The sequence below is a fragment of the Panthera pardus genome, unplaced genomic scaffold, assembly GCF_024362965.1.
Source record: "Panthera pardus isolate Hobbes unplaced genomic scaffold, ASM2436296v1 HiC_scaffold_15, whole genome shotgun sequence".
In the NCBI taxonomy this organism is placed as follows: Eukaryota; Metazoa; Chordata; class Mammalia; order Carnivora; family Felidae; genus Panthera; species Panthera pardus.
The window spans coordinates 47,691,962-47,717,940 of record NW_026526710.1 but is presented as its reverse complement, the minus strand read 5'-3'; the positions used below and the strand labels follow the sequence as shown (position 1 = coordinate 47,717,940).

The window sequence follows — 25,979 nt, the reverse complement described above, 5'->3', positions numbered from 1 at the left end:
TAGCTTCTAAAAGTGATATACTATAGTGATCCTTGTTTTTTAAAATAAAAAAGATTATAAGTGGTATGTATTATAAAAGACTTACTTGAAGCACTGTTTTCTTCAATTTCACCCATGAATGTACTTTGTGAAAATACTGGAGGATTGTCATTGACATCTAAAATTTTAACTGTTAATATAAGTGGTTTCTCTACGTCTTGTCCTAGGGCATTCAGAGCGTGACAGGTGATCTAGAAAAAGGAGGGAAAAGTGACTCATTACTCTACAAACTCAGTTTGCATACTATTAAAACTTGTAGAAATAAGACCTCTACTGGCATGTACAGACCTATTTTGCAAAGAAGAAAAATATTTCCCCAACAAGTAGACAAAGTAAGAAAAGGTGGCCACCTTGGGCAGGCCAGTTAGGCAAGCTGCCCTTTCTTCCACTCTGGTCCTGTCCTATGGCAAGGTGAACTACTTTGCAGGATGCATGTTGGATTTCAGTGCCTACTCATGCACCCTCCTGGCATATTCCTTCAGGGGCACAACCATAAATGGAGGCTCTTCATAGAGGGCCTAACATTGTTATTTGTTGGTGAATTGATTCATGTGCTGATGTCTCTTCTAAATTAACCAGTAGAAGAGTATTACATTCTAAAGCCACCAGGCACAAATGTGAGGGTGCCTAATATTGAGGACACAAACTTACCTGGAAGCTTGGAGTTTCCTCGCGATCAACTATGGCCGTTATGTTAATTTCTCCAGTGTTTTTGTCAACAACAAAGATTCCAAAAGGGGGTTGATCAATTCCCATTCCAGAAATTCGGTAGGTTATTTTCTGGGTTGCTTGGAAATCTGAAGTAATCTGTAGCCCAAAATACCCAAAAATGTTAATGTGATCATTCACCAGACCTTTGCCTTCCCCTTTTCTCCACCATCATAGTCTAAAGTCATCTGTTTATTTTATTCACTCTTTCTGACACTGCGATGGTTACTTTTTGCCTTGATAAATACTGGAAATGTGAAATAATTCAAATTGTTGCTTCTGTTGACCAGCACGGACCAATATACGTTAATCATTTTGGCTTTACAATGTTTGTTCAGGTTGTGGCCACCACGGTGATGTTAAAAGGCTGGAAGTCATGGATACTTAATATTGACAAGACTACTTCTGAATGTTCCCTTTCTTAATAGATAATATTAAAACAAAGACATTTATTTTAGTTTAAATAGGAGGAGCTGGATAGAAAAAGAGGAAAGGGATTATACAGTGTTAAAAATAGGTATTAAATTGCTTACTATTATTATTTTATTTTTATTATAATTTTTAATCTTTTTAAAATTGAAAGTTTCAAATATATAATGAACCTGATATTTCTCATCACCCAGTTTTGGTAATTATGAATACATGGACTCCCAAGAATTTTTCTCATTGTCTTATCCATATATTCTTTTGCCATTTGCTACAGTCCAGATCTAAATAAGGCTTATTCACTGAAATTGGTCCACATGTTTCTTAGTTATTTTTAATTACCCTAGAAGCCATAGTTCCTTCAACTTTCTCTATATTATTGTTATTGTATTTTTTGGGGCTGAAGCTATCAGGTTATTTTTTCTGTAGACTCCCCAATCTGCATTTTGATAAATGCAGTTGCCATCTCATTTTAGTTTATATCTATTACATGTATTCTAAAAACTCACTTCATCCCCCTGCTGATATGACTTACTTTGGCAATTGGGTTTCTTTTCGAGTTGTCTTCTCTTTCTCTGCAGGGTTTGGCAAATTTCACCCATTCACGTTTATATCTCCTTTTGCCTTGTAACGCAGTCTCATCTTCTCCATGTTGACCTTTTGTCTTACATGAAAAGGCATCCCATTTTATTATGCGCATTGTTGGAAAGTTTTGCTTTGAGTATTAATTATTAACACCTAAGTTGAGGAGTCCCCTATGTTTCATGGTATCTTGGACTGTCAAATGTCTAATTTGCTTGACCTCACATTTTGTCAAGCAAAGAAGAAACATTTAATAACTAAAACAATTACAGAACCATATGATTTTTAATATTAACATTTAATCATTTTTTATCTTTCCTTTAAATATTCCATAATATCTCACTGCTCTGGGCACCTAGGACTTGTTTAATAAAACTCTGTTGGTTTGTTTAAAATAAGAAAGCATGCATGAGATAAAAGTACAATAATGACATTTGTACCTTGTTGGTATTTAAAATTGGGTTAGTTTCAATTTTATTTTCACAATTAAATTATTTAACAGTTTTAAAAAGTAAATAAATACTTATTTTTCTCAAGTACAATTTTCATTTTTTAAACTAAACTATTATTTTATTTTAACTACAAAAAACTTTTTCATACTTTACCTCTATTCGCAATTCTCCGTGAACCAATAGGAGCACCTGTAGACATTTAAATAAAGTCAAATTAAATGTGAATTCTTCAAATAAGTAATTGCATAAGATAATCTTATTCATGTTGTGATTTGTTTTTGTTTCAAAAGAAGTAGATTTGGAGAAGCAGTATTCAAAGGGTAAAGTGCTCCCAGGAAAAAGAAAATACTCGAGATAGAAACGAGTTCTTCCAGTTTTTTAATCTGACTACACAATTTTAAGGAAATACAGAAGAACCTATGGAACTGTGCAGAACTCTGACAAACAGCCAGTTGTAGCAACCTGACATTGCTTACCTGGCTGTTCTGTACTTTCCAGGAACTGGGGGAGATACTGCTTTGGCAAACAGTGGCAAGCATCATTGTGATAAACTATTAGCTGGCTGCACTTACAGGGTAAGGTATTTTCTCAGTTGTACATGGGTGGAGAGGATGGGCTAGAACTAGTAAAGTTTAGAGAGTGGATGGGGATACAAAAGACGGGGATATACTTTGTAAAAGATGGGGATACACTATTCCCATCACAAGGACTCTTTACTGTGGGACACAGATCTGCTTATCTCTGCCCTGTTACTTCAACTTAAATGTTGAACTTAATTTTTGTACTGATATGAAAAAATCAGATGAGGAGAGAATGACGTCAGGCAGGCTAGGGTCTTTACATTTTCAAGAACGTATGAAAACCTCATTTGTGTTTTGTTCTATCTTATTTTCTACCCGGAATGCATTTTTAAAAAATGTGAGTATAGTTGATGTGCAATGTTATATTAGTTTCAGGTGTGCGACTTAGCGATTTGACAAGTTATACATTATGCTGTGTTCACCACAAGTGTAGCTACCACCTGTACTGTTACATTGCTTTTACAACATCACTGACTATTCCTTATGCTGTGCCTTTTATTCCTGTGACTTATTCATTCCATACCTGGAAGCCTGTATCTCCCACTTCCCTTCATTCATTTTGCTCAACCCCGACCATTCTCCTCTCTGGCAATTATCAGTTTGTTCTCTGTATTGACAGCTCCGATTCTGCTTTTTGTTTGTTTATTCCTTTCTCTTTTTGATTCTGCTTATGAGTGGAGTCATATGGTATTGGGCTTTCTCAGTCTGACTTGTTTCACTTAGCATAATACTCTCTAGGTCCATCCATGTTGTCTCAGATGACATGATCTCGTGTTTTTATGGCTGCATGGTATTCCACTACATCTTCCTTCTCCATTCGTCTATTGATGGACACTTAGGTTGCTTCCATATTACGGCTGTTACAAATGATGCTGAAATAAACATAGGGATGCATATATCTTTGTGACTTAGTGTTTTTGTTTTCTTTTGGTAAATACCTAATAGTGGAGTTATTGGATCACATGATAATTCTATTTTTAATTTTTTGAGGAACCTCCATACTGTTTTCCATAGAGGCTGTACCAATTTCAATTCCCAACAATAGTGTACAAAGGTTTTGTTCCCCACATCCTTGCCAAAACTTTTTATTTCTTGTCATTTTAATTTTAACTATTCTCACTGGTGTAAAGTGACATCTCCCCTTTACCCACTTTAATATTACTAATCCTTTAAGATCAATTCAAGTTCCAACAATCTCCATGAAACCGTCCTTACTGATGTCTTGTTTCTGAGTTTTTTCAACACATATTTTGTACCATGCAGTTTAATCCATAAGGATTTGCCATGATTTACTATTTCTTATTGTTTTGGGTGCATTATGATGTTGAGCCAAGAGAATTGTAAACTTTCCAATGCTCCTATGTTTATTTTTTTCTCACAATTGTTATAATACCTTTCCTTCAGCAGATATTTAACAAGTATTTGCTGACCCGCTGATTATCTTATGTGAGAAGAATCTGGTAGGGAAAATATTGTGAAAAATAAGTAAGAAGAAAAAGAATTAGAGTAATATTAGTAGTTAAGGTTTATTATGGATTTTGTGTCAGTTGCTATTTATAGATCTTTATTATCTCACTTAATTCTTAGAGTAGCCATCTGATGGAGACACTATTCTTATAGTCTATCTTATGGATGAAGAAATGGAGACAGGAGACAATGAGTACTCACCTCCCCCAACAGCCCTGGCAGAGTCAGGATGTGAGCCTCTGCAGCCTGACTCTGAAGTGTGTAGATCATCACTACACTAGATTTTAACCAAACTTGGCATAAATAAATAGAAAAACTGGTGGTGGAAAGAAAGTTATAGGATAGTCAATTTAGATTTCTTCTTGGTAGAGGCTGAGGTTACTCCTGAAACAATGTAGATTTATTGTATTGTTGATTTTGGAAAGTTATAATAAAGAGGCAGGTTGAACTCTGAACCAAAGAAGTAACCATATCAGACATAGGATGCCAGGACCCTTCCATTCTAAAAATTTCACTGAAATCCTTATTTGAAAGGGTATGCAAGTTGTTGTGAAAAGGGACTATTACATATGGCTATAATAGGCCTCAAAATGATTTTACAGTTTTGCTTCTTTTTCTGAAACACTATCATGAGTTACTTGGGAGAGGGGACCCAATTACTGTCGTAATTGACCTAATTTCTCAGCTCATTAAGACGACTCAGCCACATGTGAGGGGAGGGTTGGGCCAGGCACACTTCCCTTTACAGGAAAACTGGAAAGAGTCATCCAGAAAATATGAATCATGTTTGCACTAGCCTCATAGAGAATGATTCTTCTAATAGACATTAAGGCATAATTTCTGTTTTCCTGGGAAGCAAAGGAAGTACAAACTAAAAACAATGGAGAATGAACATTGCAGACAGTTGTTTCTTATTTGTTCAATCTTTTCACTGAATCAGAGCCTTTAGAAGTTATTTACTCAAACCTTCACTCTTTCTCATTCTCTTATTGAAAGTCAGACCACCAAGAATGTTCTCTAATTTTAGGGAATTTTGTGAAATCTGATAGTATTTGTGCTTTTAGGAATATGAGGTAGTTAGTAAAAACCACTTCTGAATATTGTAATGTTTCTTAAATATTTAGAAATATAATCATAGCCTTATATTACTTAGAATAGTGCTTTATTTTAGATAATTAATATGCATATTAGTTACTTAGTTGTTTTAGTTACTTCAATATAACTATTTTGAGTATTTAATAAATATTTCAGTAGTTTTCTGACAATATAAATCAACTAAGCTGTCTTTTCTGGTGGCTTTGATTGGAAAGACAAATGTGGAGAAAGCACTACTTACCTTGAGAATTCCTATGCTTTTTTTTTTTCCTTCCTCTGGTTTCCTGGTTATTTTGATGATTGTATTTTATTTTATTTTATTCTTTTTTATTTTATTCTTTTATTTTGAGAGAGAGAAAGACTGTGTACATGATTGTGTGCGAGTGGGGAAGGGGCAGAGCGAGAGGGAGAGAAAGAATCCTAAGCAGGTTCTGGCTCTATCCCACAATGGTGAGATCCTGACCTGGGCAGAAATCAAGAGTCGGACACTTAACTGACTGAGCCACCCAGGCACCCTGATAATTTTAGTTATATGATTTTTAAAGCATTAATATGGCCTAAATACTTTGGTATAGATAAAAACTAGAAATATTTTGCTGAAAGAAAATCAGATTATTAAATTAATAAAATAGCATATGGAATAAAGTAATTTAATATCCATATACCCTATTTGTTAATTAAATGTATATAATTAAATCATTAAGGTTCCTATTGAATATAATAGGTACACAATAAATATGTTTTGAGAATATGGGTGACTAGTTTTTAAAAAGGCATTTATAATAACAACTGTTATTTACTGAGTGGCCAAGAATTTGTTTAGAGTTACGTCAAACTTTAGTGTGGGGAGGGATAGACTGTTAGACTGCGCATTGGATCCAGGGAGTTAGTGCTAGCTGACCTAGGGTAGCTCTCTCTCACCTCTAGAATGGGATAAGAGTGGATCACATCCACTCCCTTCTGGGAAATTTGTAAAGTGAATTAAGTGATTCAAAGAAATTATTGTAAGTTTTAGACATGAATTTTTACATTTATTAATTATGTTTGGAAAACAATATATAGGCTGATGATACTATTCTTGTAATTGGTTAGATACAATATACAATGATTATTAATGAGTTTAATCATAGAGGTCATTCAATACATGTTTGATTAATAAATTTCCTATAAATAAAAAATGAGTGATTTATCTTTTACGATATCTCATAGCATATATATGGGTATGTAGCCTCTCTATATACATATACATATATGTGTGTGTGTGTGTGTGTGTGTGTGTGTCTGTATATATATATCTATATATATATAGATATATATATGTATATATGTATATGTATATATGTATATATGTATATGTATATATATATATATATATATATCTATATATATACAGACACACACTGTTTAAAATTAAAATTTAAAACTCCCAAAACATTCTAATAAACTTGGTATGTATCAGGACAAATTTCTTAACTGAACAAAAATGGTATATATTTAATATTTAGAAATTACTATTTAATTTTGAACAATTCAATTTTCAATAACTGATTAAAAGAGTAAACTCAATTAATTTAAAAAGTTAAGCTGTGTATCATGATAGAAATGCTAAGAAAAACATATACTAGATATTCTCAACAAATTGGATATTCTCAAATGCTTAATGCTTATTTATCTGCTGTGTATCATGATAGAAATGCTAAGAAATACACAGCTTATTTAAATGCTGTGTATCATGATAGAAATGCTAAGAAAAACATATACTAGATATTCTCAACAAATTGGATATTCTCAAATGCTTAATTTAAATACAGTTAAGTGTAGTAATATGAAATTGGACACCAGATCTTGAATCCCTGAATTAAAATCCTAGTCTCACCATTTACCAGTTGTATAACTTGGGAATATTACTCAATCTTTCAATTTCCTCATCTGTAAAATAGGGATAATAATTCTAGTTACCTTATAGGTTTGTTGTGAAGATTAAATGAATAGGTTGAAAGCACATAGATGAGTGCTAGCCCACAGGAAGTGCTTAAGAAGTGTTAATCACTTCAGTCACCAAACTTCAAAAAAAAAAAAGGTGTAAAGGATCCACTTTAGTATGAAGTGACCTTATATTATTCACATCAGGTCACATAAAAACTTTCTTGAGCATCAGAAAGAGTCAAGAACCAGTGTTCCACTGTACAATTGTGTAAATTGCTCCTTGCACAACTTCAGGGGGTACTGTTCACATTGTAGTTTACCTCCTGGAGTTGTGCAGTGTATAGCCTAGCCAACTGTGCAGAGGCCACGTAAGAAAAATGTGCATATTAGATGGATTCAATTATTCACAGTATAATTACAGATAGTAACCAATTGCCCATATAATTTTCTTATGATGAACTTCTCAAAACAAGCCCTTACCTTAGGCTATCAGATTGCCTCTCAACTGGAAAGGAAGAGCCAAAGGCTAGCAGATTTATGGGAAACCACATGGGGCATTAAGTGTTCTAGCTCCAAATGAAAACCAGTTTCAGGTATTAAGTAAGTGGGAGTGGTAATTGGTAGATGTAATTACATCTTTCCTGACATTTGCCCAAGTCAGGCAAGACTGGCCAGAATTGCTTGGCAAGGTTATTCTGATTTTAGAATCTTAACTTTTGGAGAGGTTCAGGAGGAAATTTATTTTCATATATTTATTAGCACTGGAAACTAGATTGTTTCATCAATCAAGAGAAGGAAATATACCTCAAAGATTTTCCTCCTGCTAAAAACTTGGGTCGTTTACATTTTTCATGGGCTAGAACAAATAATCCTAAAATTTCTGTGGAAACACAAAAGCCCCCAAATAGCCAAAGTGATCTCGAGAAAAAAGAACAAAGCTAGAGGATCACACTCCCTGATTTAAAACTGTACTACAAAACTATAGTAATTAAAACAGTATGGTACTGGCATAAAAACAGATGCACAGATCAATCAAATGGAATAGAGCCCAGAAATAAACCCACACATATATGGTTCATTAATCTGTAATGAAGGAGGCAAAAATATATGATGTGGAAAAAAATAGTCTCTTTCATAAATGGTGTGGGGAAAATTGGACAGCTACCTGCAAAAGAATGAAACTGGACCATCAACTTATACCATATGCAAAAATAAATTCAAATGGATTAAAGACTTGAATGTAAGAACTGAAACCACAAAACTCCTGGAAGAAAACATAGGCAGCGGGCTCTTTGATTTTGGTCTTAGCAATATTGTTTTGGAACAGTCTCCTCAGGCAAGGGCAACAAAAACAAGTGGGACTACATGAAACGAAAAAGCTTTTGCACAGTGAAGGAAACCAATGAAATGAAAAGTCAGCTTACTGAATGGAAGAAGATATTTGCAAATCATGTATATGATAAGTTAATATCCAAAACTCACACACAAAAAACCTCTACAACTCACACAACTTAAGTATTTAAAAAACTCAATTAAGAAACAGGCAGAACATTTGAGTAGATTTTTTTTTCCAGAGAAGACTCTAGAGAGCCAACAGGCATGAAAAGATTCTCAGCCTCACTAGTCATCAGGGAAATGCATGCGATATTATATCACACCTCACACACATCAGATTGGCTATAATCAAAAAGACAAAAAATGACAAGTTTGCAAGGATATGGGGAAAAGGAAACCCTCATGTTTGTGGGAATGTAAATTGGTATGGCCACTGTGGAAGACAGTATGGACAGTTCTCCCAAAGTTAAAAATAGAACTACCGTATGATCCAGTGATTCCATTTCTGGATATTTATCTAAATAAAATGAAAAAATCGGCTTGAAGAGATATGTGAACCCTTATATCCATCATAGCATTATTTACAATGGCCAAGATATAGAATCAACCTGAGTGTCCACCAATAGATGAATGGATAAAGAAGATGTGGGATAGATGATAGATGGATAGATATAATGGAATATTACTCAGCCGTAAAAAGGAATGAAATCTTGCTATTTGCAACAACACAGATGGACCTAGAAGGCATTATGTTAAGAGAAATAAGTCAGGCAGACAAATGCTATGCAATTTCACTAATATGTGGAATCTAAGCAGCAAAACAAATGAACAAACAAAATAAAAAAGAAACAGACTTATAGATACAGAAAACAAACTGCTGGTTACCAGAGGGAGGACTGGTTGGAGAATGAGTGAAATAGGTGAAGGATATTAAGAGGTACAGACTTCCAGTTATAAAATGAGTAAGTCATGGGAATGTAATGTACAACATAAGGAATATAATCAATGATACTGTAACAACTTTGTATGGTACCTAGACTCATCATGGGGATCATTTTGTAATGCACAAAATTACTGAATCATATGGGGTACACCTGAAGCTAATAGGATGTTGTGTGTCAATTAAACTTCAATAAAACATTTGGGCCATTTACTTACAATTCTTTTTCTAAAATTTTGCTTTTTGTTTGTTCTAGAGAAGAAGGTGGTTGAAGATAGTTCTGCTATATTTAGAACACATTTTAATGCAGAACTTGATAAACTACTTTCTTTTTTTTCCAGAGCTAATACTACTAACTTCTTTAAAACTTTGTGCTTTAAAAATCTTTGGATTCCAAACACAGCTATTAATTTTGTAGTGAGTAAATTTTTATGTAATATAGTAGCATGAAATTAAACATCTTATTGTCCAGATGCTAATAGAAGTGTTATATGACAAACTGCGATGCAGATTTTGTGGACAGTGGTCTCCTTTCAAGACAGACATTATTTTTAAAAGGTTAAATCTCTGAAGATAAGTGTTTTTCAGTCACAGACTTTCCCCCAAAATGTTTATTTTGTATTGTGTGAAATGGATCCAATATGCACAGGAAACTGATAACTATTACATTTTTCTTTGACTACGGGCAGGCGTTCTCCATGCTTTTGCCTGTCAAGTAATTAATCTAGAAGACTGAACAGTTGAAATTTTGAGTAATGCTCCCAGTTTGAAAATGCTGTTTTCTCCTACCCACTATTATACAAATTTAGGATATAGTTTGATAGGATCTTTCACTCAACAAAGGACTGTTTCTTGACTGATTAAAACTGGTGGTGGTGGTTACGTAAAATAGTAAGGTAGAATTTTAACAAGTTATCAAAAATCACCTGTATTATTAATGTAAACATTACAAGTGATCCGAGTCCTACAAAGCACTTTATATTTTCCAGAGCACTTGTTTGCAAACGTTTCTTTCTGCTTTATTCTTACTGTGGCAGGGGGCTGTGATTATCGTCATTTGACAGTTGAGGAAACAAGGCCTGGAGTGAGTCAGTTGTACAGGTGTAGACTGAAGTCTGTGACTTTGCTGTCATATCTCACTTCTCTAGCCAACCCATATATGGTCATAGGGTGGTGGAATTAATTCAACACCTCCAAATATGTCTTCCAGCTTTCAGACCTCACCCTTCAACAACAAAAGATGCACATTCCCACTCCATAATGCTTTTAAAAACACTGGATTTTTTTCCCTCTCACCACACTATTTCGAAACTTGGGGTGGCTCCCCAGTTCTAAAAGGACTCTATTAGTTTTCACAGAGTGAGCTTTTCAGTCTGACCCTCATCTACCTTTCCAACTCATGCCCAACACAAACGGTCATTCTAGCCAAACCAGTGTGTCCATTGCCTCTAGGTAAATGCTGTAATCACTCTTTCCTTTGCTCATGCTAGTCTGACAACTGAAGAAATCCCCCTTGACCTATCTATACTAATCAAAAAACAGCCAAATCTCACCTAGTCTATGGAGCCTTGATTGCCGACCTCACTTTTGACCGATACTGAATTCCACTAACAGCATTAATAATAGATAAGCGCTGTCCAATAGAAATGTAGGAAGAACCACAAATGTGAGCCAAATATATAATTTTCAATGTTCTAATACTAATATATTTAAAAAGCCTAAAAAGGTGAAATTAATTTTAACAACATATCTTTTATCCAATAATCCAAAATACTATCATTTTAATAGTAACATAAAAATTGACATTTTACATTCTTTTTTTTTTTATACGAAGTCTTCAAAATATGGTGTATATTCTCAGTTCAGACCAACCACATTTTAAGTGGTTAATAGCCACAGATGGGCTGTGGCTGCCATATTGGACAGAGCAGGTCTATGAAGTTATAATGTTGTTATTTTTAATTAATTATTTATTTTATTTTAGAGAGGGAGAGAGAGAGCTCACCCGAGTGGAGGAGAGGGGCAGAGGGAGAGAGAGAGAGAATCCCAAGCAGACTCTACCCCCAGAGTGGAGCCTGACATGGGGCGCGATCCCACAATCCTGGGATCGTGACCCAAGCTGAAATCAAAATTTGGATGCTCAGCTGAGTGAGCCATCCAGGAGCCCCTACATTGTTGTTTAAATAGCTTGTGTGTGTGTGTGTGTGTGTGTGTGTGTGTGTGTGTGTGTGTGCGTGTGTGTGTGTATGAGATTTTTTGGAGGGGAAGGAAATGTCTTCCATTTCATAGTTTCCTTATGACTAGCATTATAGAGGCACTGTGGGAAGTTATAGTTTAGAGAGGCTTCATTAATTTTTCATTTGTCCATTTTTCAAACAATTGTGTGTCCACTGTAAGAGAGACATTATATAGTGGGCGTTCGGGATAGAAAGATGAATGAAATAGCCCTTAGTATAAGGATCTTATTGGTCACTCTAGAATCAGAGGGATACTTGAGAATGGTCTATGTCAAAACAGGGAAAAGAGCTTGCTTAAGCTTTTGCTGCTCTAGTTCTGTGTCCTTATGACACCTTTTGACACCCCCTGCCGCCTTTCCCATAGCTTTCTGAGTTGGTCATCGGTGTAGACATGTGCATTTTCAGGCCACTTGCAGTTTAGTCCAGAAATGACCATCTGGAAAGGTGGGAAACTCATACAATTGTCTCATTACTCTTTACAACATTCTTGGGTCAAATAAACTCATTAGATAACCAAAACAATTAGTTACACTGTTATAATAAAAATAGACCCTAACAGAAGGAAAGATACCTATTTTCCAATTGGGCATTGTGAGAGGGAAGGCTTGGAAACTCTGGTTCACAGGGCAGCCAATTCTAATTTTAGACCCCTCTAATTTTTAGAAAGTTCTTTCTTGAGCTCTATCTTCCTATAACTTCTTGAAGTCCAATTATCACCTCAATTTTTTAGATGAGGAGATGAGGGAAACTTATGCCCAGGCCAACTTGGTTTATTGTGAAGTGGGGAATTTGTATGAGGAATTTTAAAATAGTCATTTATGGTGTATGTCACTATTTTGGTATCCTAATGTAACTGAAACAATTGGAGCTTTTTTTTTCTTCTTCAGAGAAACAACATAGTTAAGGAACAAACTAGTCTGTAATATCCAGGCTAGTGCTTTGCTCTTCAGATTCCACTTCTCTTTTAGATAACATTATATAAATCTTTCTCAACCAACAAAAGTATTGTTCTCCTGAAAAAAAAAAAAAAGGCTTATAAAATGCTGTATGTTTTTGTCGCCCAAAGTTGGCATATTTTTTGCATATAATGGCTAAACATAAACATTGTTTTCTTAATAACTCTTTCAACTTCTCTAGAGTCAAGCATTGCTTTGATTTTAATTCAACGGTCTGACTGTTTTAAAAACAAGTCAGGTATCAAGACCAGACATGTACCGTTCTTAGCCATATGCTTAAGAGATATGTAACCTTGGAAAACAGACCTGGTTCTCTTTCAAGTGTTTTAGTTTGTGTATTAGAAAGAGGAATAAAAGCATTACTTTGAAGAAAGTGAAAGTGTGGTAGAAAATAGATCTGAGATCCAGATTAATGAACTCATTAACTAAAAAAATGCTAAATGTCGACTTTCACATTCTATTTCTCTCTGGTTTATTTTCTATATAAAATACAACATCAAAATCCCACAAGAGGAGGAAATTGGTAATCTTTACGATTTCATTCTAAAGTGTTTATTTTTACTGCACTCTTTTTAGAATTTATAATAGGGATTCGGCAATCAAATACTGTATTATCAAACAAGGAAGGAAACAGGGAAAGTGGCAATTATTTTGGGAAAAAAAAAAAAAAGGACTTACCATTAACATGGCCAGAGCCCTTGATGTTCTGAAAAGGAGCCAAGTCATTGTCTCTGATTTCCCTGGTGGACAAATCCAAGGGAGCTGCTGCTTCAGTCCTTCCGACTGTCCGCATAGGATGTCTAAGAAAAGCTCTTTGGTCGCTTCTCTACTTTCTGGAATCTACAGCCGGTCTGTTATGCGGCTCCTCCCCACCCTAAACCAAGGATTGGTCTCACCAGAAATGCTTGCATCACTTTTGCTCCCAGGTAAAAACTTAGACACACCTCAGTTCCCAAAGCAATGAAATCCTTTGTTGGAAGCTGAAAGAAAAGTTCACAGGCTAAAGACCAGGTTTAATAGGAAGGTCCCAGATGAATAATAAATTAATCATGGTGTGGAAATGCAAAAGCTAGGCCTGACTACACTGAAAAAGAATCTAGTTAGCTTTTATTCAGGGTTGCAATTAAAACTGAAAAGCAAAACAAAACATAGAAAAATCCCCTAAAACCTAACTTGTTGAAGAGCATTTATTTTTAGTCTGAGTATATGTGGGTAGATTGAAAGTTCAGCAAAACGTGAGTGTTAAGTAATAATTTATATCATTGAAAGTAATACAAAGCCTAAGTAATAGTTAAGTAACTATTAATACAGGTTTTGGAAAACAATTAGTAATAATTGAAAAACATTCGAAAAAATATTAGAAGTAATTGAAAATAATTAGGAATAAAATGGGAGTAAACAGTTACTTGGTGCCTTTGGATATTTGAAATATATAAATAATGCATTGCAAAATCAGATCCTTGATAATAATCAGATGACACCTTTCCTATTGTATTCCTTTTCATTTATAAGTTTTTTAAAAGGTAGGTTTGTCTAGTGAAAGAGATGATCTTTGTGCAATTTTAATTACTCAAAAATTTCCTCCAGAACAGTCAACCTGCTTACTGCTGTATTTTTATGCACTTCGAAATATTTGGACTCCAACCTAACTTAGGGGAGGGGGCAACCTACTAACACCACTTTAATTTGGTTATGACCCTAGAGTTAAAAACACTTTTAAACATTCCAGACAACTTAAAGAAAGGTTTGGTAGAAGAACAATTTTATCTTTGTAAGTATTTATGAATCAGGTTTTGGAGGCTTTTTAGTTTCAGGAAAATCACTTAATCAGAGTATTTTAGGCAGAAACAATTTTGTAGTCTAAAAGATGGGAAAAAAACCCACCTGGTGAGCAAGATATTCTGGTTTTTTTTGTTTGTTTCTTTTCTTAATTGTGTTAAAATATACATAACGAAATTTACTACTTTAAACCATTTTTAAAGCTGAGTGGCATTAAGTATACTCACATTATTTTGCAATCATTACCACCATCCATCTCCAGCAAAATGTTTTTGTAATAAAGTTTTTGTAAATAAAGTTTTATTGAAGAGTTGAGCAGAACCTTTGTGAATAACATTCTAAACTTGGAGAGAGAAAAGAAGACAACAATTTAAAAAAAAATTTTTTTTTAACATTTGTTCATTTTTGAGAGACAGAGACAGAGCATGAGCAGGGAAGGGGCGGAGAGAGAGGGAGACACAGAATCTGAGGCAGGCTCCAGGCTCTGAGCTGTCAGCACAGAGCCTGACGTGGGGCTTGAACTCACGAACTACGAGATCATGGCCTGAGCCGAAGTCAGACGCTTAACTGACTGAGCCACCGAGAAGAAGACAAAAATTTAATGAACTTTCAATTCTTTATTTCCCATAATTTAATATCGTGTAGTTCTTCAAAGTATTGGACTAAAGACAAAAGATTAAAAAGATGATAGCACTGAAGTATGATATTCTTAGGCATACCCATAAGTGGCATTGAATCTAAATTCTAGATATGATTGACTTTGTTCTGGTTTACCTTTTCTACAATTCCAGTTCTTTGACAAGTTTATTTTTTTAATTATTTTTAAATTTTTTAAAAAATGTTTGTTTTTGAGAGAGAGAGACACAGAGCATGAGTCAGGGAGGGGCAGAGAGAGAGGGAGACACAGAATCCAAAGCAGGCTCCAGGCTCTTGAGCTGTCAGTACAGAGCCTGACGTGGGGCTTGAACCCACGGACCATGGGATCATGACCTGAGCTGAAGCCGGATGCTTAACCGACTGAGCCACGCAGGCGCCCCAACAACTTTAATTAATTAGGGCTTAAAAAAATGTTAATTGTCATTCATCTGAACACAGATAAGGAAGTATTTTACTTTTGTATTTTGAAATACCAATTATAGATTCTTGATCAGGTGGTATATAAAAGCTGTGGGCACCCTTGTAGAAAGTAAAATACCAGACTTGGCCTGTTGCAGGCTGGCTCCATCTACTTGTCCCAGTCAAGGAGGATTGTAGAAATCCACAACAAATCCATTGTGCACTCTAAAGGCAGGCAGCGCTCTCTCATCTTGTATATGCTCTTGATCATGCTTTAAGCCAACACTTCCTTTTGTTTGGAGGATTTGAGACCTCAGTAAGGTAATAAAATATTGTGTCGTTTGGGCCAGATTTGCATGGTGATTGGAAGGTAGTGGAGGTTACTTCAGCTAGGGAGTGTATTTGCACAATGTCTTTGGATTAAGCAGTATTTTCACTTGCCATTTCATTTGTTTGTGAAAAGGAAAGAAGGGAGGATTTTCCAGTGGTTTCTGTTGAGTGGTTATGTTATTATTCTATGAATAATGTCTTTGGAAACCTAAGCCCAACTTGAAACTGGCTTTTACTCAAGAAGCTGAAATAAAAATGAGGATCATAACAATAATGATCATAATCATTAAAAGGGAGGTTCATTGTATGTGTATGTTGCGATTCAATTGATGTGCCATGTTGAAAGTATAAAAGTTGGACGGTAGGACACACCACAGGTTAAGAAGCTAAAGAAACCATTCCTCAACTTGTTAAAAATTGAACCATGGCATAAGGAGTGAAGCAATAAGAATGAACATTTATTCAAGTGGGCAATGACACCTTTCCTCCAAGGTTTCCATGATGTTTCCATTGCTCATTAACTATAGCAGTTCTATTATTCACCAAGTAGAGAATGTTAATGAGACTTTGCCTTCACTGGCAGGCCTTCACTGGTTTTTGTTTGTTTTGACTGGAAACATGTATGTAATATGTTTTATATGTCAGACATCACTACTTTTTGATATTTAATTGTTCTTGAATATTTACAAATTCATGAATTGAGATATTAGTGCCACAAATAATGCATGAACAAAAGTATACATACATCCCGAAATGGCCTGTGGAAGTTGTGGTCTGTCACTCTTTGTTGTTCAAGGTAATGCAAATCAGACCTCTTCCATTACGATCATACTTGAAGCCTTGCAGAAATGTCAGAGAATGTAATAAATGTGCATCAGTAAAGAGCGGTCTGCACTTTAAGAATTAGTGAAAACAGAACTGCTAATCCAATTTCCTATTAGATAGTGTGTAATGTGGTTCACCATGCTTCTGTGATTTCCTAGAATTATTTCTTTAAAAAGATCTGTGTAATGAAAAGATGCTCAACGTCACTCCTCAGCAGGGAAATACAGATCAAAACCACAATGAGATACCACCTCCCACCTGTCAGAATGGTTAAATTAACACCACAAGAAAACAACAGGTGTTGGTGAGGATGCTGAGAAAGGGGAACCCTCTTGCACTGTTAGTGGGAATGCAAACTGGTACGGCCACTGTGGAGAACAGTATGGAGATTTCTAAAAACTTTAAAGTAGAACTACCATACGGTCCAGCAATTGCACTACTAGGTATTTACCCAAAGGACACAAAAATACAGATTTGAAGGGGTACATGCACTCCGAGGTTTACAACAGCATTATCAACAATAGCCAAACTATGGAGAGAGTCCAAATGTCCATCGACCGATGAATGGATAAAGAAGATGTGGTATGTTGGTGTGTGTGTGTGTGTGTGTGTGTGTGTGTGTGTGTGTGTGTGTAATGGAATATTAGCCATCAAAAATGAAATTTTGCCATTTGCAATGACATGGATGGAGCTAGAGTGTATTATGCTACTTGAACTAAGTCAATCAGAGAAAGACAAATACTACATGGTTTCACTCATATGTGGAATTTAAGAAACAAAACAGATGAATATATGGGAAGGGGAAAAGAGAAAAAACAAAGAGCAGGGGAAACAAACCATAAGAGACTCTTAACAATGGAGAACAAACTGAGGGTTCATGGGGACAGGTGGGTCGCAGATGGGCTAGGTGGGTGATGGGTACTAAAGAGGGTACTTGCGATGAGCGCCGAGTGTGGTATGTAAGTGCTGAATCACTGAATTCTATTCCTGAGACCAATACTGCACCCACTGTATGTTAAGTAACTAGGGTCAGCATCTTTTTGCTTTGATTTAATCTAATTAGGCAATTGCTTATTTGTGGCAATTTTCCTGTCAGGTAATAAGCCTAAAGGAGGAATCTTCCAAATGCACGGCATGCTCACTCCAACAAAGAGTTTTCTTTAGGGATAGCTTTTCTTTGGGTCCTGTGGTTTTTCCTAAAGTTGAAAATATGGGATCTATTTACAAAATGCATTTGGAATCCATCTAGTTCCCACCTCTACGGCCTTCTGCACTAGCGAAATTCCTCGCATCTCTCATGTAGCTCAGGCAATGGACTGGTCGCTGAGCTCTTGTTCCTTTCTTGTCTCTCACCCAATCCACCTCTCCCTTGGCTCCCTTGGCTGCTACTTGTAAAAGGATCATGGCTTCCAGTATACTTGGAACGGAAGCAACACTGCCTGGCAAGACCTATAAGGAACTGCCTGATTGATTTTGTTTTCCCTTCCAACCACACCCCACACTCCATCCCTCTCACTTGTGGCTTCTTTTGTTCTCCAAAAACCCTCAGTTATCTTCCTGCCTTAGGCCTTCACTCAGTTTCTTTCTCTCCTGACTGGCTTCTTCTCATTCATCGGGTGGTTGCTTATACAACCTTCTCAGAGAGGTCTTTACTTCCTACTCCCCACACTTGGGCACTCTTCTCCCCATTATTATTATTATTTTTTTTATCAGCCATTCCAGTTTGCTTCATGTATCGGTCTTAGCACCATATGTTAAGCTGCTTTTTATTGGTTGGATTGCTTTTATTGCCTTTCTCCACTACTTGGCTGTGAGCCCTATCAGGGAGGAATCATGTCTGTTTCATTTCATAGCATATCCCCAGGACGTTCCGGGGTGAACAAATGAATATATCTTTAAAAATTTTGTGCAAGTATACCTGCTGGATCAAAGGACACATACAATTCAAGTTTTTTAATAGATCGTCGTCCAAAACACTATACCAATTTGCATTCCTACTGACAGTGTAAGAAAATGCTGGTCCTTCCTCCCTGTCAGGCATAAAGTTTGTCACAGATAATTCTTTTCTGCTTCTTTTATGAGAAAATAGTAGTCTTATGGAGAAACATTTTTTTATCTCTGTTAAGATATTTAAATGTTGTTTATTTAAATTCTAATAATTTATTACATTATAATAAAATAAAGTTAAGATTCTGAATATAGCAATCTAGGGAATTGGATTCAGAGATAGGTAAGTTCTGGATCTTGGTTAGATCCTGAGGACTTGGCATCCTTCCTGGATCTAACATCATCCTGTCTTTTCACTATCTCAAGTGATATGATGATAAGATAGGAAAGGAAATGATAAAACAAATATGCAGTCAAATATTAATTTACCATACTCTGTTGTATTGTTGTGATCACTTTATTTGTATATTTTAATCTTCCTTTTGATGATAAATAGCACATTTCACATATGTCCTCAAGTATTTTTATTTATTTATTTATTTTTGTTTTGTTTTAGAGAGAGAGAGCGGGGGAGACGGGCTAAGGGGGATAGAGAGAGAATCCTTAGCAGGCTTCATGCCTAGTGCAGAGCCCGATGTGGGACTTGATCATGACCTGAGCCAAAACCAAGAGTTGGATGCTTAACTGACTGACCCACCCAGGGTCCCTTGTCCTCAAGTATTTTTTTTATTACATTTTTTTAAATGTTTATTTTTGAGAGAGAGAGACACACACACAGAGTGTGAGTGGGGAAAGGGCAGAGAGAGGGAGACACAGAATCTGAAGCAGGCTCCAGGGTCCTAGCTGTCAGCATAGAGCCTGATGTGGGGCTAGAACTCATGAACCACAAGATCATGACCTGAGCTGAAGTTGGATGCCTAACCTACTGAGCCATCCAGGTGCCCCTGTCCTCCAGTATTTTTAAGTATCATGGGAGCTGTATGTTTTGTTTTTCTAGCAATTAAATTGTACCGGTATTATTGGTAATTCCTAAGGAGGGAAAAAATTGTGATTGTTCTAGCTGAAATGTCAACCCGCCACTCCACCTGTGGGAAGAAATGTGGGGACTGCTCCACCAGCTTCCCGAAAGCTGCACACAGGGCGTGACTGCCAGTGGAAATGGATACACTGCATCTAAGCTCCCAGTTATGCTGCAGACACTAATCTGCAGAAAGATGGAATCTGAAAACAGCATGGAACATTTAGGAAAATGATCAAGGATTTCAGGAATGACTCTAGTTGAGAACTACTAGCTCTAGTGTGGTAAGGAAGGGAGATGCTTCTAAAAATGAGCAGCCTTTTTATTCTTCAGGGTCAGTGCATTTCTCTACTACACTCATGTCTCACCAGCTTTTTACCTAGTGAAGCATCATGCACTGATACTTTTATGATTAGTAAGTTGCAAGTAAAGTTTGGAAAACCTGTAAAGCTTGTACAACTTCCTGTACTGTGCATTTTACAACTGGTGTCCTGATGAGCTACAAAACCTTCTGAAAAGATTAATTAAAGAGAACAGAAACTTCAAGTTTATTTTCCTGCTGCCATTTCTCCGGGGCAGAATAACTTTCGTATCACGTGGATCAGTTTTGTGTTCACATAGTACTTAGGGAAGCACTGAACTTTCAGTACAAACACATGAACATGCTTTTTCTTCAGTTTTGGGCATGTCTAATTGACCCTCCTTTGAATAAACACCATTATTCTATTCACTGACGTTAAGAAGAGGATCAGGTATTACCAGTACCTGAGCTGGTAATAAATCCATGTCTTACATAAAAATGTTTAGCCTATAGAATTTTTTTCTATTTTTTTATGTTGTATCACATTAACTTTTTTGAACATCGTTTCAATTTAGTTTCCTTTAGTGAATTTTCCGAAGATTCCTTTGGGTTCATTTAGGTTGAACATTTCTCAAAGCATCTTTGCAGTGTGCATTTATGTTCTTTGATCCAGTGCTGGCGCAGCTGTGGTGTATGCTTATTTCTGAAAGAACACACTGAAGGACATTAAAGGTAGAGAAAACTCTGACTTATTCTATGAGTCACTTTGGGCTTCATTTTTGATGTGTTAGACACAGGCCAATTTTACAGATGTTTGTGCATGCTGACTAACTTGTGAAACGTGGTGATTTAGCATTAATCTCTGATTCTCCGATGTGAAGTTGGGATTGACAGATTCTCGAAACACCTTTTGATTTCTTTAGACTTTGAAGTGATGCAATTTATAATACTTTGGGTTGGTTAGCCTACACTTGAAGGAAGTGATTTCTTCTTATGAAAATTACTCCAAGTTTCACTATATTGAAGTTCCTCAATATTCAGTTGGTCTGTTGAGGCTTTCCACTTTTGGGGGGGGGACTGTATTTTGAGAGGGAATGGTATCTTTCAGTATTTTCAAATTTATTACCACACATTTGTCCATAGCACTTTTTTAAAAAGAAATTTTAAGGTGGGTTTTTCTAGAATAAATAAGTAACTATTCTTTACCTTAATAATAAGGATCTAGCAAGTAAAATGAGGTCAATAATCCAATCACAGTCTCAGAAACTGCAAAAACTTTCTTAAGAATGCACAAAAGAATATTAATGAAGGGCATAAAGTAAGATCTAAGAAAATAGAAAGACAGTATTATGTTCCTGGATGAAAAGAATTCGTTATAAAATGTCTTTTTCTCAAAGAAAAAAAATTAATGCAGTTCTCAGGCTTGATTCTTAGTTTATGTGATGGATAAAGACAGAGGAGTTCACAAAAAAAATCTTAAAGTCCATATGGAAGAAAATATGTCTTCAACAGCTAATGAGAGAATGATTAGGAAGAATATTGAAGGGTCTTGTCTTATCAAATATCAAAAATAACCATAATGCTGCTTTTATTACCAAAAAACAACGGTTAGATGCAGTTCTTGTTTCTGGACTCATGTTTTTATATGAGGGGGATTCAGCTACAGGAAAGCTGACCTTATTCTGCATCTCTCCTGTACTCCTATTTGTGGGTGCAGAACACATAATCTGATTAATGAACTTGGGAAAAAGAATTATACACAATGGATTCAGCCTACCGCCCGCTCCTACCTCTTGACTTTCCAGCCAGGGTTTCCTCTTTTGGAGAAACTTCCAGCTATTGACACGACACCTTTTCTGTTTTTCCTAGCTATAAGCTCACAGGAGCAGGCTCCATCCTTTGGTCCTGGTGGTGGGGGTTGTCTGTGACAGGGTGGGTAAGTTTAATTCTGGAGTAAATATTAGGGTACTCATCATGACTGCTCATTTCAACCACATCATCCACATCTACGTTGTTACAAATAATAAAACTGGTATGTATTTTTGTGTATGTGTCTCCTCTACCTTATTTCTCAATTGCTTCTGATATAAGGAGGTGACTAAAGTTGATTCCCTAACAATTTAACAAATATGGGGTGTTCTAGGAATAGACAAATAGAATACAGAAAATAGAATATTCTGCAGACAATAAAAAGACTAATTAAAGATATACCTATTGACTTAGAGATGTTTGTATGAGGTAAGAAAACAGCAAGACATCAAATGGTGTGTATAATATTGTTACGTGTATGTGTGTATGTCTGTGTGTATGTGTGTATGTACGTATTACTATAAATGATTATTTGAACATAGGGAAAAATATGACACACAAATACTACGCTGTTAGAATGGATTTTCATGCAAGAGAATACTAGCCTGGGTGGCTCAGTCGTTAAGCGTCAGACCTCGGCTCAGGTCATGATCTCGTGGTCTGTGAGTTCGAGCCCCGCGTCGGGCTCTGTGCTGACAGCTCAGAGCCTGGAGCCTGTTTCGGATTCTGTGTCTCCCTCTCTCTCTAGCCCTCCCCTGTTCATGCTCTGTCTCTCTCTGTCTCAAAAATAAATAAACGTTAAAAAAAAAATTTAAGAAAGTAGGGATTTTACAATTTGATGTTTACACCATTTGGAAAAAAACCTGGCCAAAAACATGAGGAGTTATATATAATTACTGTTTTAGGGCTTTGTCTAGTAACAAAATTAGCATGAAATACTGAGTTATTGAATTTTTTTGAGTCATGCGTTTTTCCCTAAATAAGAACAATGTGGTCTGAAAACACATGAATCAGCTACGCACATGCTGTTGAAGGTGTTGGGGAATTGACCAACTGTGTGTATTTTTTTCTGGTGTTACTGGTAGAGATGTGCACTTGAATTGAAAGAGATGGGGCAAAAATAAGGAAAACCATTATTTTTAGTAGCAATTTGAAATGAAAAGCCCAAATAACATATTTAATTATTTTGGATATAACATTCCTAATGCTGAAGATAGAGGGAGAGCATTGCCTTTCTGGCAATGAGGATCAATAATAAAAAAAAAAAAAGTGATGTTACTAGTTGCACGGGGATTTATTGGCAATTTCTAGAAGCACAAATGATTTAAAAAAGTAATCTTTTGTGTCTTGGTTGGGGGGGTCTGGCCTGGAGTAGGTGGGTAGCTCCTTGCAGATGACAGTGGGAGCAGCTGCCCTCATCACCAAGTCCAAGGGGACACTCTTGGAGCATCTAGTCAGCTGTGAGCCAGCATCTCCATTCAGTGGTTCACAAGGGTAGACAGTGGGGCCTCTAGGCGTTGGCCTCAGGTGGGTGACTCCATTGCAATTCAAGGAAGTCCTGAAACAACAGGCAGTCCAGGAAACAACACATAGCTCAAGAGAGTGGGTCTTCTTCACAAGGTCTAGACCACAAGCTTCAAGAGGGCAGGGGCTGCTTCTCACCTGGTCTGCTGCTTGGCTCTCAATAGCCACTTGTTGAGTAAGTAAGTGGATGGATGAATGATTGGATGAGGAGGCAGAGATGAAAGGAATTGAATTGTGATTCTTGAGGGGAGGGGCCAAGATGGCAGAACAGCATGGAAGTTGTTTTTGCATCTCTCATCCCTGAAATGCAGCCAGATCAACGCTAAACCATCTTGCACTCCTGAATTGTGATTCTTAGTTTAGCTCCAGACTGAGCAGGAAAGCCAAATAAAAGCTGGAGGACCTGGTAGGGAATGAACAGCACCTAGTAGGGATCCCTAAGGAGGCTAGCTCATTGAATGCCTAAACACACTTTCATTTCAGGCAGCAGGGGAACTGATATTTACTGAATACCCTCTATGTGCTTAAATGTGGTACTATTTTCTTTATATTGTTTATTTAATTATTTTATTTACCCAAACACCCTGCAAGGAAGATATTATTAACCCCATTTTGCAGAAGAGACAACCAAAACTCAGTAAGTTTTTCAAGACCCTAAATACTATAGCTGAGATTTGAACCAGATCTGCCTGACCTCAAAGTTTATGCTTTTCCCACAACCCCAAGACTCTAAAAAGAAGGACGTAAGGCGATGTAACTTCATAGAAGTTGGAAGGTACTGTACTTGCCTATTTTGTCTTCATTTTCTTCTTAATAAAAAAAACCTAACTTTTTATTATTATGTAAGTAGTAAACATACTTTGTAGAAAGTTAGAAAATACAAGCAAGCAAAAAGAAAATCAAGTCACCAAATTTTGACCACCAAGAGATTAGTTCTACTAACAGCTTTCAAATACATGCCTCATTTGGAAAATGAGGCTAATTTCATTTTCTTTGCAGGTGTTTGGGAAAATCAAATGATATAAACAAATTCCTAACATAACATAGAAGTAGGTAGAAGGTAAATATAAGTTTCCTTTCCTGCTTGAAATTCTTCCACTTACTTTTCTATTTACATAAATTTGATTTTTTGTTTTAGACAAAAGGAGATTCAGCTGTACATGCTTTCTTTTTAAGTTTATTTATTTTGAGAGAGAGAGAGAGAAAAAGAGAAGGAGGGGGAGAGAGAGATGGGGAGAAAGAGACAAGCAGACTCTGCACGGTCAGAGCAGAGCCCAATGTGGGGCTCGAAATCATGAACCATGAGATCATGACCTGAGCCGAGATCAAGAGTTGGATGCTGAACCGACTGAGCCACTCACATGCCCCCACCATTTTTAAGTTTATTGTGCATGCTTTTTGTCACTTGCTTTTTACCTATGTGTTCTCTGCCTTTCCATGTCAATAAGCATTATCTTTTCTAATACTCAGTCCATATTCAAATTTCCTCAAGTAAGCCAAAAAAAAAAAAAAAAAAAAAAAGCTTTTAGAGGTGATCTTTCCAAATTAGAATCTAACTCAGGACTGCATTTCCACCTTAAGTTTATTTTACTCTAGTAGCATGCCCCACTGTTTTAAAATGGCACTAATTTGTTGAATAGGCTGAGCCAGTTATCTTATAAAATGTCCCACTTTTGGGTTGGTCTTGTGTTAAACTTGTCTCTCTATCCTTGAATTTCTAATCCCTTGTGTACTGTATCTAAAGGTGTGTCAGATTCAACCCAAACATTTTTGTCCAAAACCTGTCCTATGTATTTCAGGTACCATCTCTGACCTCCCAGACTAGCTGGGGCTCTGTGTCTGCATGCCCGTACATAGCACTTGGGTAGAGCTTTCTTAAAGATTATGCTGAAGTATTTGCTTAAGAGTTGATCCCTCTTACTATTCTGTAGCGTCTCCAAGGGTGGAACTGTGTCTTGTTCCTCTTTGTAGCCCCGGTGCCTTGTCTGTTTATGGAAGATACTCAATAAATATTTGTTGAGATAAAATGAAATCAGTGGACTGAAAGTCAGCAAAATGTGGGCTGGGAATCATGCATCTGAATGTTACCTTGAAAGGACAGATTATGGAGTCCTGGGGGATAAGCTAAGATGAGGTTCAGAGATTCCAGGTCAGGCTGTGGGATGCAGGCAAGTTTCAGTGTCTGACAAAGTTCTTGTTATGTTAGCAGTCAGAAATCCAAGTCAGGTGAGAGGGACAAGCAGTCTAAATAAAAGCTGAGTTTGGCATTTAGGATTGGCATGAGAACAACACTAAGAAGAAGGAGAAGGGGATGGGGAAAGGGAAGGGGAAGGGGAAGAGGAGGAGGAAAAAGAAGAAGAAGAAGGAGAAGAAGGAGAAGGAGGAGAAGGAGAAGGAGAAGGAGAAGGAGAAGGAGAAGGAGAAGAAGAAGAAGAAGAAGAAGAAGAAGAAGAAGAAGAAGAAGAAGAAGAAGAGGAGGAGGAGGAGGAACAGGAACAACAACAACAACAACAACAACAACAACAACAACAACAACAGGAATGGAGTAGAAAGTAGGAATAGGAATCAGATCAGGCAACTAGTCAGTTCATTGGCTCCAAACCAGGAAATGACTGTCTCTCCTAGAACAAGGGCTACATCTGCTCT

General features: G+C 36.4%; 2 protein-coding genes across 3 annotated transcripts in view; one reads left to right on the top strand and one right to left on the bottom strand.

The window, feature by feature from the left end:
• DSG3 (desmoglein 3) overlaps nt 1–13,616 on the bottom strand; it is a 32,763-nt gene extending 19,147 nt beyond the window's left edge. Inside the window, exons 1-5 of the mRNA XM_019465474.2 lie at nt 13,423–13,616; nt 2,361–2,396; nt 1,709–1,837; nt 691–846; nt 86–230 (exon numbers count right to left, since the gene is read on the bottom strand). Of these exons, the coding sequence (XP_019321019.1) occupies nt 86–230; nt 691–846; nt 1,709–1,837; nt 2,361–2,396; nt 13,423–13,470 (514 nt within the window). The 5' untranslated portion in view covers nt 13,471–13,616. The remainder of the gene's footprint in view (nt 1–85; nt 231–690; nt 847–1,708; nt 1,838–2,360; nt 2,397–13,422) is intronic.
• Nucleotides 1–25,979, top strand: part of DSC1 (desmocollin 1) — a 351,913-nt gene that overhangs the window by 36,165 nt on the left and 289,769 nt on the right. The gene's annotated exons all lie outside the window — the stretch shown is intronic.